Here is a 12353-nt window from a genome sequence, read left to right as displayed (position 1 = left end):
TTCTTCCACACAATCATTTTCCCTGGTTGTATCTCTCTAGATCGTTTGAAATCCTCTTGATTCCTCAGACACCTCCTTGAGACCCAGGAACCTGGAAGACGTATATAAATTAGGAGGATTTAGTGGAAGGAAGCGAAATGAGACTATTAGTATATAAGTCAATGTTCTAATTTGGACAATCAATAGATCTAGCTTATTTGGCCGTAGTACTTAAGACAGAAGGGCTGGTCGTGAGTTCGAATATCCATATTGCACCTTCTTTTTGTTTTCCAAAAAAAGTAGGACCAGGCCCAGCTCGGTCCATAGGGGTGCCGGACGGACCAAACCAACATTTTGACCGGATGGGGTCGCTGCCCTGTTTCTTCGTTCTCCATGGCTGTAGCGAAATCGATCCGCTTTAGTACCACCTCACGTATATATTTTAAATTTAAACTAAAAGCATAAATTTATAAAAAAAGCATATTGTGACGGTGACAAAGTCAATCTGTGCTTTATTATTAGAGAAAGATTGGTGACGATAACGCTACATCCACGTAAAGTAAAACTTCTTTCGTAAACTTCCTAATAATCCTGGTTATCTATGTTGCTAGTTACGTAATTCGCTCTACGTAGATCTAGCATTACTCGTGTCGTGGCAACTTCGGCAGCACTACCTTTTGTGCATGCCCAAGTACCATTCCCTGAACTCCAAAGGCACTACTCCAGCTAGTTCGTCGTGGACTACACGAAATTAACTCACAGCCAGCACACGACGAATCGGTTCGCATCCGGCGGAGACACAAACATGCAGGTGACGATCATGGTGGTGGTGGTGGACAGCACCAGCAAGAATGGCCGAGACGCCCCCTCCACGACGCCTCCCTCGCGGCTTAAAAAGTGCGTGGTGCTCCGCACGTCCAACCCCGCCTCCCTCCTTTCCCGCGCGCCAAACTTAGCCTCCCCATCTCCCTCTCCTACCCTCTCCTTCCTCCATCTCTCCTCTGTGGGAAGGCTTTGGATCCCTCGATCTCCAGGGCCTTCCTCCTCCCCCGACTGCCGTATCGCCCCACCACCACTACCCACATCCTCTCCATCGATCTCGGTCGATCCCCCGCACACCCTTCTCCGATCTGTTCATTCTCCCAGGCGATCCCGCGTCCTCCTCCACCACCAGCCCGTCTCGTCGATCTGACGGATCGAGGGACACGTGCGAGCCGGCCGTCCTCCGGTGGGTGCCCTGCTGCCTGCGCGCGCGCGCGTACGTACGTGTATCGCACATACATACGGTGCGGCGCGGCGGAACTGATGGCGTTCCATGAGGTCGAGGCGCCGCGGCGGTGCTGAGTCGACGCTCGATGATCGCCGGCACGCAGTGACGGCGGCGGCGGCTCCTCGGTCGTCGACCCTGCGTGTACCTTGGCGTTCTTGTCCCCCGCGAGGTCGCAGCACGGCGTGGACGGATCGGCAAGATGAGCTGCTTGCCGTGTTTCGGGAAGAAGAAGGATGGCAACGCCGAGGGAGGGGGCGGCGAGCAGGCGGGGGCGGGGCCCATGACGCCGCCTCCCGCCGTGCACGCGCCCGCGTCCTACCACGGCCCGGCTGCTGCCGCGCCCGTCTCCGTGGCAGCTCCGGCGAGCGTGACGCCGACCAAGCCGCCCGGCGGTGCGTCAGACTCAGACCTGGCCTCCTCTGCTTTTGTTTAGATTTCCTCGCGACATCGCTCCTGCAGATTCAGTGCTTAACGAAATCGATTAATGCATGCAGAGAGCGACGCCAACCCGGAGGACGCGCTGCGGCAGGCCATCGAGGTGAAGGCGTTCGCGTTCCGGGAGCTCGCGGCGGCCACCGATCACTTCACGCCGTACAACCTCGTCGGAGAAGGAGGCTTCTTCAGGGTGTACAAGGGCCAGCTAGAGAAGGAAGGGCAGGTAGGCATGCTTGCCCTAAACAAGAACCATATGATATGATCGCCATAGATATGTGCTTGCATACTGATTCGCTTGTGCGTTGGATGGGGGTGGATCAGGCCGTGGCCATCAAGCAGATGGACAAGCATGGCTTCCAAGGCAACATCGAGTTCCTGACCGAGGTCTCCAAGCTCAGCAAGCTTCACCACGAGAACCTCATCGACATCATCGGCTACTGCGCCGACGGCGACCAGCGGCTCCTCGTCTACGAGCACATGGACGGCGGCACCTTGGAAGACCACCTCTACGGTACTCTACGCCCGCTCGTGATAAATTGTCCGGCCGGTGAACCGTCAACTCAATCGGTTAAATTGCTGACCAAATTTTCCCACCAATCCGACAGACTTGCCGCCGGAGAAGAAGCCTATGGACTGGATGACAAGGATGAAGGTGGCCAACGGCGCCGCTCAGGGGCTCGAGTACCTGCACGAGAAAGCGGACCCGCCGGTGGTGTATGGCGACTTCAAGGCCTCCCAAGTCCTGCTCGACTCCAGCTTCACGCCCAAGCTCTCCGACTTCGGCCTCCAGCAGCTCGGCCAGTCCGGCGGTGGCAACATGCCGATGGCGTCGCCGATGATGGGTGCCTTCGGGTGCCTCGCGCCGGAGTACGACCGCGGCGGCCAGGTCAGCATGAAGTCCGACGTGTACAGCTTCGGGGTGGTGCTGCTGCAGCTCATCTCCGGCAGGCGGACCGTCGACACCAGCAAGCCCGTCGAGGAGCAGAACGTCGTCACCTGGGTACGTAATTCACCACCGCGTCCATCACCACGGCCATCGATCGGCGTCGACAATTTTTTGCTAATTAAGGTTGTGCGATCCGCGGTGCGGTCGTTGCAGGCACAACCGAAGTTCAAAGACCAGAAGAAATATCATGAGCTGGTGGACCCGCTTATCAAGAGGGAGTACCCGGCCAAAGCGTTGAACCAAGTGGTGGCCATGGCTTCCATGTGCTTGCAAGAAGAGGACTGCGTGCGGCCAATGATGGGCGACGTCGTCATGACGCTAGGCTTCCTCATGATGCTGCCGCCGGATCCGCCAGCCCCAGAGCCAGAGCCAGCCCCCGCCCCCGCCCCCGCCCCCGAGCCAGTCCCCGAGCCGGCACCCAAAAAGGACGACGAATCGCGTCGCTCTGGAAGCTCGTCGTCCTCTTCGGATGACGACGGCGGCGAGGAGGAAGAAGAGGAGGAAGAAGAAGAGCAAAGTTAAGGATAAATTAATTGGTCCGGGATCGGTTTTGGGGAAATGGTAATAATATGCTTCAGAATTTTAATGTCAAAGAACCATGTGATGTAGACCATGTGGTTTGTTTGATGTGTCTGATGTGTAAGTAGTGCTACACATGAATTGATTTTGGGGGGGTGGTTCAGGAAATGACCGTGACGATGGAACTTGAACGGCGGGGGTTCAGCAGTCAGGAGTAGACATGTTAAATATATATTTTTAATTACAGCAGAGCTGCTAATTTGATTCGTAAAGCATGAAAAGACAGACTTCGTTAGTTCAGTACATAATCATTCCTGATTTTTTTTGTCAGAAATCCTAGTCGGACATGACGGTAATGGACATACACAGATGCCTCTTTTTTTTTAGGAATGCCATCATGGCTAATTTTATTAAAATTAAATCACGCTTACATCGTCAATCAACAGCGGCAAAATAAAACTAGGTGGATCATCAGCCCACACACAACTATCTAGCCTACATTCATGTGCAAGTGTATGCGCTACCCGATTTGCTTTCCTTGAACAGTGCATAAATAAGATTCTGTCAAAAGAGCTCACCTGAATACGAATGTCTTTGAATATTGGAGCAGCAACTGTCGCAGAGAAACCGCCTTCCAGAAGAGTATCAATAACTCCTGCACAATCAGACTGAATAACTAATTTCTGACAGCCTGTTTGATTTACAAGATGAATACCATCTAGAACTGCTTGAGCTTCAGTTGTTGCCGCGTCTAGCGCAAAAGGAATGAGCTTGGATCCCGCGCCTACAAAACTTCCTTTATCATCTCTGATTACCACATCTGTAGCTCCTGACCTCATATTAGTATCGTACTTCGCATCAACATTTACAGAGACAAAGCCCTCAGACGCCCGATACCAAGTACTTGATCTTGGTTGAATCTCTTTCCCTTGTGCTTTCGAGAAACTAGATACCAAGACTTGAATTGACATCGCCGCTTGTGATAAAGATTGCACAGTTTCTGCATGGACTGTCTGTCTCCGTCTCCACCAAATATACCAAGCGGCCGTTATGATTGTTTCTCTCAAAAACTTTACTGATGCATCAACTGGGACCCTGAACTTTTCAGCCATCAGATAATCAAGCACTGCACTACCTGGCCGATCTATCTGACATGCTTCAGTAACCACCTCTATCAGGCCAATTTTCTGCCAAATACCTTTTGCTTCCTCACACTGAAAAATAACATGTTTTATGTCTTCACAATATCTCTTACAGACAGGACACGTACTGTTATTCATTATGTGGCGGTTAACCAGAACATCATAACAGGGAAGAATCCCATGCAAATATTTCCAAGTAAAAATTCCACTTTTGCTGGAACAGCGCACTTCTAAAGATCTCTCCAAATCGTGTTCAAACCTGAAGATCCCGTTTCATCAGATCTTTGCGAGACACCAAAAGTAGATTCCCACTCCATGTGGTAAGCAGAACGAACTGAAAATAAACCATTCTTACTGAATTGCCATGCCACAAAATCACCCATTCCATTCTGACTCAACGGAATTGCTAGGATTTTTCTTGCATCAATATCCCAAAAAATGGATTGAATTAAGTCAGCATCCCTGATACGTCTCCAACGTATCTATAATTTTTGATTGCTCCATGCTATATTATCTACTTTTTTGGACTATATTGGGCTTTATTTTCCACTTTTATATTATTTTTGGTACTAACCTATTAACCGGAGGCCCAGCCCAGAATTGCTGTTTTTTTGCCTATTTCAGTGTTTCGAAGAAACGGAATATCAAATGGAGTCCAAACGGAATAAAATCTTCGGGACCGTGATTTTCTCACCGAACGTGATCCTGAAGACTTGGACCCTACTCCAAGGAGTCAAAGAGGAGGTCACGAGGGTGGGGGTGCCCCCTGCCTCGTGGGCCCCTCGGTGCTCCTCAGACGTACTCCTTCCTCCTATATATACATACGTACCCCCAAACGATCAGAACAGGAGCCAAAAACCTAATTACACCGCCGCAACTTTCTGTATCCATGAGATCCCATCTTGGGGCCTATTCCGGAGCTCCGCCGGAAGAGGGCCGTCATCACGGAGGGCTTCTACATCATCATAGCCTCTCCGATGAAGTGTGAGTAGTTTACTTCAGACCTTCGGGTCCATAGTTAGTAGCTAGATGGCTTCTTCTCTCTTTTTGGATATCAATACAAAGTTCTCCCCCTCTCTTGTGGAGATCTATTCGATGTAATCTTCTTTTTGCGGTGTGTTTGTTGAGACCGATGAATTGTGGGTTTATGATCAAGTCTATCTATGAATAATATTTGAATCTTCTCTGAATTCTTTTATGTATGATTGATTATCTTTGCAAGTCTCTTCGAATTATCCGTTTGGTTTGGCCAACTAGATTGGTAGTTCTTGTCATGGGAGAAGTGCTTAGCTTTGGGTTCGATCTTGCGGTGTCCTTTCCCAGTGACAGAAGGGGCAGCAAGGCACGTATTGCATCGTTGCCATCGAGGATAACAAGATGGGGTTTCTTTCATATTGCATGAATTTATCTCTCTACATCATGTCATCTTGCTTAAGGCGTTACTCTGTTTTTAACTTAATACTCTAGATGCATGCTGGATAGCGGTCGATGAGTGGAGTAATAGTAGTAGATGCAGAATCGTTTCGGTCTACTTGTCACGGACGTGATGCCTATATACATGATCATGCCTAGATATTCTCATAACTATGCTCAATTCTGTCAATTGCTCAACAGTAATTTGTTCACCCACCGTAGAATACTTATGCTCTTGAGAGAAGCCACTAGTGAAACCTATGGCCCCCGGGTCTATTCTCATCATATCAATCTCCATCACTTTAATCTTGCTTTGCTTTTTTACTTTGCCTTTACTTTTTTACTTTGCATCTTTATACCAAAAATACCAAAAATATTATATCTATCAGATCTCACTCTCGTAAGTGACCGTGAAGGGATTGACAACCCCTAATCGCGTTGGTTGCGAGTAGCTATCGTTTTGTGCAGGTGCGAGGGACTTGAGCGTGGCCTCCTACTGGATTGATACCTTGGTTCTCAAAAACTGAGGGAAATACTTACGCTACTCCGCTGCATCATCCCTTCCTCTTCGGGAAAAACCAACGCAAGCTCAAGACGTAGCAAGAAGGATTTCTGGCGCCGTTGCCGGGGAGGTTCGCGCAAGTCAAGATTTGACTCCCGACAACGAGCCATTTCTGGCGCCGTTGCCGGGGAGTCTACGCAAAAATTCAACATACCAAGTACCCATCACAATCCCTATCTCTTGCATTACATTATTTATCATTTGTCTCTCGTTTTCCTCTCCCCCACTTCACCCTTGCTGTTTTATTCGCCCTCTCTCTCTATCCTCCCTCTCTATTTGCTTCTTTTGCCCGTTTGCTTTTGTTTGCTTGCGTGCTAGTTTGTTTGCTTGTCGCCATGACTAGTCTCATATCTTCCCCGTTGTCTCCCGAGAGTGAAGTTTTAAATTTTAAACAAAGGGAGGGAGAAAATCTAAAAGATGCTTGGTATAGAATTTGCAATGCTCAAAATAGATCTACCAGGAAGCAATCTACCTTAGTTCTTCTCCGCAATTTTTACGTAGGTGTTAATCCTTGGTATAGATATATCCTCGATACCATTACCGGAGGGAACTTCTTGGGTAGCCATACTTTTTGATTCTTATAATGCTATGCTAAATTTATTTGGCTCACCACCTCTTTTGGTTAATGGAACCATGTTAACTTTGGAGCATGTTATGCAAATACTTGAGATTATTGAAAATAAAGTTGCTACTATTGAATTAATTGAAAATCTAGATAGAAAGATCCACAATCAAATTACTCAATATGGATCTAAGGTAGGAATGACTCTGAAAAATATTAAGGAAAAGGGACCCATATTTAATGAGAATATAAACTTAGACTCTACTAGAATTGATAAACTTGAGGGTATCATTACAAACTTGGGAACCGCTTTTTCTTCCGTAAAGAATACTCCAAGTCCTCCTACTAAAAATGCCAAGCTTATGTATGTTCCTAAAAATAAGAGTGAATCATCTAGTAAGGAAACTGCGGATCTTAAATCTATAAGTATTCATCCCAATCTTTTTGCTATCATTAAGGAACCGATTGCTACAAATGAATTTTTCGATCTTGTGCCTAAAAGTTTGATAATCACTAGAAAGAAAGAAATTCCTAAGGAAAATAGATGCCTCATCGAAGAATTGCCTACCAAAGATAGCAATACCTAGACCTACCATCGCTTTTATGCCTAGCTAGGGGCGTTAAACGATAGCGCTTGTTGGGAGGCAACCCAATTTTATTTTTATTCCTTGCTTTTTGCTCCTGCTTAGTAATAAATAAATTATTTAGCCTCTATTTTTGTTGTGTTTTTTGTGTTTAATTAGTGTTTGTGCCAAGTAGAACCGTTGGGAAGACTTGGGGAAAGTCTTGTTGAACTTGCTGTAAAAAACAAAAACTTTAGCGCTCACGAGAACTGCTGTCATTTTTATTTGAAGAGTGTTATTTAGTTAATTCTTTTTGAAGATGATTAATAGATAAATTACTCACGTCAAGCAATTTATTTTAGAAATTTTGGGGTTCCAGATCTTGCGCTAGCTACAGATTACTACAGACTGTTCTGTTTTTGACAGATTCTGTTTTTCGTGTGTTGTTTGCTTATTTTGATGAATCTATGACTAGTAAAATAGTTTATAATCCATAGAGAAGTTGGAATGCAGTAGGTTTAACACCAATATAAATAAAGAATGAGTTCATTACAGTACCTTGAAGTGGTCTTTTGTTTTCTTTCGCTAACGGAGCTCACGAGTTTTCTATTTTGAGTTTTGTGTTGTGAAGTTTTCAAGTTTTGGATGAATTCTTTTGATGGATCATGGAACAAGGAGTGGCAAGAGCCTAAGATTGGGTATGCCCATGGCACCTCCAAGATAATCCAAGGACACCAAAAAGTCAAAGCTTGGGGATGCCCCGGAAGGCATCCCCTCTTTCGTCCACTTCCATCGGTAATTTACTTGGAGCTATATTTTTATTCACCAACATGATATGTGTTTTGCTTGGAGCGTCTTGTATTATTTGTGTCTTTGTGTCTTAGTATGCCACAATCATCCTTGATGTACACACCTTTTTGATAGAGTCATACATGAATTAAAATTTGATAGAATACTCTATGTGCTTCACTTGTATCTTTTGAGCTAAGTAGTTTTGCTCTATGTGCTTCACTTATATCTTTTGAGCGTTATAATTTTGCTCTATGTGCTTCACTTAGATCTTTTAAAGCACGGTGGTGGATTTGTTTTAAAGAAACTATTGATCTCTCATGCTTCACTTAAATTATTTTCACAGTCTCTTAATAGCATGGTAATTTGCTTAATAATATGCTTGGTATTCAAGATTTGTGAAACTTTATTTTGAGTGTGTTGAATACTAAGAAAAGATTGAAGCATGATAATTGTTTTGAGATATGGAGGTGATAATATTAAAGTCATGCTAGTTGAGTAGTTGTGAATTTAAAGAATACTTGTGTTAAAGTTTGTGATTCCCGTAGCATGCACGTATGGTGAACCGTTATGTGATGAAGTCGGAGCATGATTTATTTATTGATTGTCTTCCTTATGAGTGGCGGCCAGGGACGAGCGATGGTCTTTCCTACCAATCTATCCCTCTAGGAGCATGCGCGTAATACTTTGCTTTGATAACTTCTAGATTTTTGCAATAAGTATATGAGTTCTTTATGACTAATGTTGAGTCCATGGATTATACGCACTCTCACCCTTCCACCTTTGCTAGCCTCTCTAATACCGCGCACTCTTCGCCGGTATCATACACCTACCATATACCTTCCTCAAAACAACCACCATACCTACCTATTATGGCATTTCCATAGCCATTCCGAGATATATTGCCATGCAACTCTCCACTGTTCCGTTTATCATGACACATTCATCATTGTCATATTGCATATCCCGGTACACCGCCGGATGCATTCATATAGAGTCATATTTTGTTCTAAGTATCGAGTTGTAATTATTGAGTTGTAAGAAAAATAAAAGTGTGATGATCATCATTATTAGAGCATTGTCCCAGTGAGGAAAGAATGATGGAGACTATGATTCCCCCATAAGTCGGGATGAGACTCCGGACGAAAAATAAATAAAAGAGGCCAAAGAAGCCCAAAAAAAAAGAGAAAAAAAAGAGGCCATAAAAAAAGAGAAAAGGCCCAAATAAAAAAATAAAAAATGAGAGAAAAAGAGAGAAGGGACAATGTTACTATCCTTTTACCACACTTGTGCTTCAAAGTAGCACCATGATTTTCATGATAGAGAGTCTCCTATGTTATCACTTTCATATACTAGTGAGAATTTTTCATTATAGAACTTGGCTTGTATATTTCAATGATGGGCTTCATCAAAATGCCCTAGGTCTTCATGAGCCAGCAAGCTGGATGCACACCCACCTAGTTTCTTTTGTTGAGCTTTCGTATACTCATAGCTCTAGTGCATCCATTGCATGGCAATCCCTACTCACTCACATTGATATCTATTGATGGGAATCTCCATAGCCCGTTGATACGCCTAGTTGATGTGAGACTATCTTCCCCTCCTTTTTGTCTTCTCCACAACCACCATTTTATTCCACCTATAGTGCTATATCCATGGCTCACGCTCATGTATTGCGTGAAGATTGAAAAAGTTTTGAAAAAGTTAGAGTATGAAACAATTGATTGGCTTGTCATCGGGGTTGTGCATGATTTAAATACTTTGTGTGCTGAAGATAGAGCATAGCCAGACTATATGATTTTGTAGGGATAACTTTCTTTGGCCATGTTATTTTGAGAAGACATAATTGCTTTGTTAGTATTATTATTTTTATGTCAATATAAACTTTTGTCTTGAATCTTTCGAATCTGAATATTCATATCACAATTAAGAAGATTTGCATTGAAATTATGCCAAGTAGCACTCCGCATCAAAATTTCTCTTTTTATCATTTACCTACTCGAGGACGAGCAGGAATTAAGCTTGGGGATGCCTGATACGTCTCCAACGTATCTATAATTTTTGATTGCTCCATGCTATATTATCTACTATTTTGGACTATATTGGGCTTTATTTTCCACTTTTATATTATTTTTGGGACTAACCTCTTAACCGGAGGCCAAGGCCCAGAATTGCTATTTTTTGCCTATTTTCAGTGTTTCGAAGAAACGGAATATCAAACGGAGTCCAAACGGAATAAAATCTTCGGGGACGTGATTTTCTCACCGAACGTGATCCAGGAGACTTGGACCCTACTCCAAGGAGTCAAAGAGGAGGTCACGAGGGTGGGGGCACCCCCCTAGGGCGCGCCCCCTGCCTCGTGGGCCCCTCGGTGCTCCTCCGACGTACTCCTTCCTCCTATATATACATACGTACCCCCAAACGATCAGAACAGGAGCCAAAAACCTAATTCCACCGCCGCAACTTTCTGTATCCACGAGATCCCATCTTGGGGCCTGTTCCGAAGCTCCGTCGGAAGAGGGTCGTCATCACGGAGGGCTTCCACATCATCATAGCCTCTCCGATGAAGTGTGAGTAGTTTACTTCAGACCTTCGGGTCCATAGTTAGTAGCTAGATGGCTTCTTCTCTCTTTTTGGATCTCAATACAAAGTTCTCCCCCTCTCTTGTGGAGATCTATTCGATGTAATCTTCTTTTTGCGGTGTGTTTGTTGAGACCGATGAATTGTGGGTTTATGATCAAGTCTATCTATGAATAATATTTGAATCTTCTCTGAATTCTTTTATGTATGATTGGTTATCTTTGCAAGTCTCTTCGAATTATCCGTTTGGTTTGGCCAACTAGATTGGTAGTTCTTGCCATGGGAGAAGTGCTTAGCTTTGGGTTCGATCTTGCAGTGTTCTTTCCCAGTGACAGAAGGGGTAGCAAGGCAGGCATTGCATTGTTGCCATCGAGGATAACAAGATGAGGTTTATTTCATATTGCATGAATTTATCTCTCTACATCATGTCATCTTGCTTAAGGCGTTACTATATTTTTAACTTAATACTCTAGATGCATGCTGGATAGCGGTCGATGAGTGGAGTAATAGTAGTAGATGCAGAATCGTTTCGGGCTACTTGTCACGGACGTGATGCCTATATACATGATCATGCCTAGATATTCTCATAACTATGCTCAATTCTGTCAATTGCTCAACAGTAATTTGTTCACCCACCGTAGAATACTTATGCTCTTGAGAGAAGCCACTAGTGAAACTTATGGCCCCCGGGTCTATTCTCATCATATTAATCTCCATCGCTCTAATCTTGCTTTGCTTTTTACTTTGCCTTTACTTTTTACTTTGCATCTTTATACCAAAAATATCAAAAATATTATATCTATCAGATCTCACTCTCGTAAGTGACGGTGAAGGGATTGACAACCCCTAATCGTGTTGATTGCGAGTAGCTATCGTTTTGTGCAGGTACGAGGGACTTAAGCGTGGCTTCCTACTGGATTGATACCTTGGTTCTCAAAAACTGAGGGAAATACTTACGCTACTCTGCTGCATCATCCCTTCCTCTTCGGGGAAAACCAATGCAAGCTCAAGACGTAGCAATCCCATACTCCTGAACTAGGATCAATCAGTTCCTGGACATGTTTTAGCAAACAGTGACCTTTGGGCGTCAAAATCCTCCCGTTATTACTTTACGGTAGCCATGCATCCTCCCAAATATCAATTTGTTGACCATCTCCGACACGCCAGATCGCTCCCTTATTAAATGTATTGAGCCCTGACAATATACTCTGCCAAGTAAAAGATGAACCTGATTTAAGTTTAGCATTAAGTATCTTGCCATCAGGATAGTACTTACTTCTCAAAACTCTTGCGCATAAGTTGTCCGGAGCCTCAATTAATCTCCATATTTGTTTAGCTAACATAGCTAAATTAAAACAGTGAGGATCTCTGAACCCCATTCCTCCTATCTCTTTTGGAACACAAATCTTCCACCAGGAAAACCAGTGCATCTTCTTATTACTGATGTCATCGCCCCACCAACACTGCGCTATTGCATCCGTGATTCCTTTACATATTTTTTTTGGAATCCTGAATACAGACATTGCATATGTCGGAAGAGCTTGGGCTACAGCTTTAAGCAGAACCTCTTTACCTCCAATGGATAATGTTTTC

General features: G+C 44.5%; 1 protein-coding gene across 1 annotated transcript; it reads left to right on the top strand.

Annotated features, from left to right (window-relative positions):
- The first annotated feature begins 910 nt into the window (after positions 1–910).
- Positions 911–3449, top strand: LOC125535940 (probable serine/threonine-protein kinase PBL23). The gene is made up of 5 exons (XM_048699023.1): positions 911–1641; positions 1744–1907; positions 2006–2195; positions 2290–2684; positions 2784–3449. Exons 1-5 carry the CDS (start codon positions 1449–1451, stop codon positions 3150–3152), a joined length of 1311 nt encoding a protein of 436 aa, XP_048554980.1. The 5' UTR covers positions 911–1448; the 3' UTR covers positions 3153–3449.
- Positions 3450–12353: the final 8904 nt, after the last annotated feature.

The sequence above is a fragment of the Triticum urartu genome, chromosome 1 (genome assembly GCF_003073215.2).
Source record: "Triticum urartu cultivar G1812 chromosome 1, Tu2.1, whole genome shotgun sequence".
Classification (NCBI taxonomy): Eukaryota; Viridiplantae; Streptophyta; class Magnoliopsida; order Poales; family Poaceae; genus Triticum; species Triticum urartu.
Note: the sequence above shows the minus strand (reverse complement) of the source record. Positions and strands in the feature narration are given on the sequence as shown.

Bases quoted from the DNA above. Each gene is read 5' to 3' on its own strand.
- LOC125535940 (XM_048699023.1), top strand. From the start codon at position 1,449: ATGAGCTGCTTGCCGTGTTTCGGGAAGAAGAAGGATGGCAACGCCGAG. The intron at 1,642-1,743 runs GTGCGTCAGACT...TAATGCATGCAG, and splicing joins GCCGACCAAGCCGCCCGGCG to AGAGCGACGCCAACCCGGAG. The intron at 1,908-2,005 runs GTAGGCATGCTT...GGGGTGGATCAG, and splicing joins AGCTAGAGAAGGAAGGGCAG to GCCGTGGCCATCAAGCAGAT.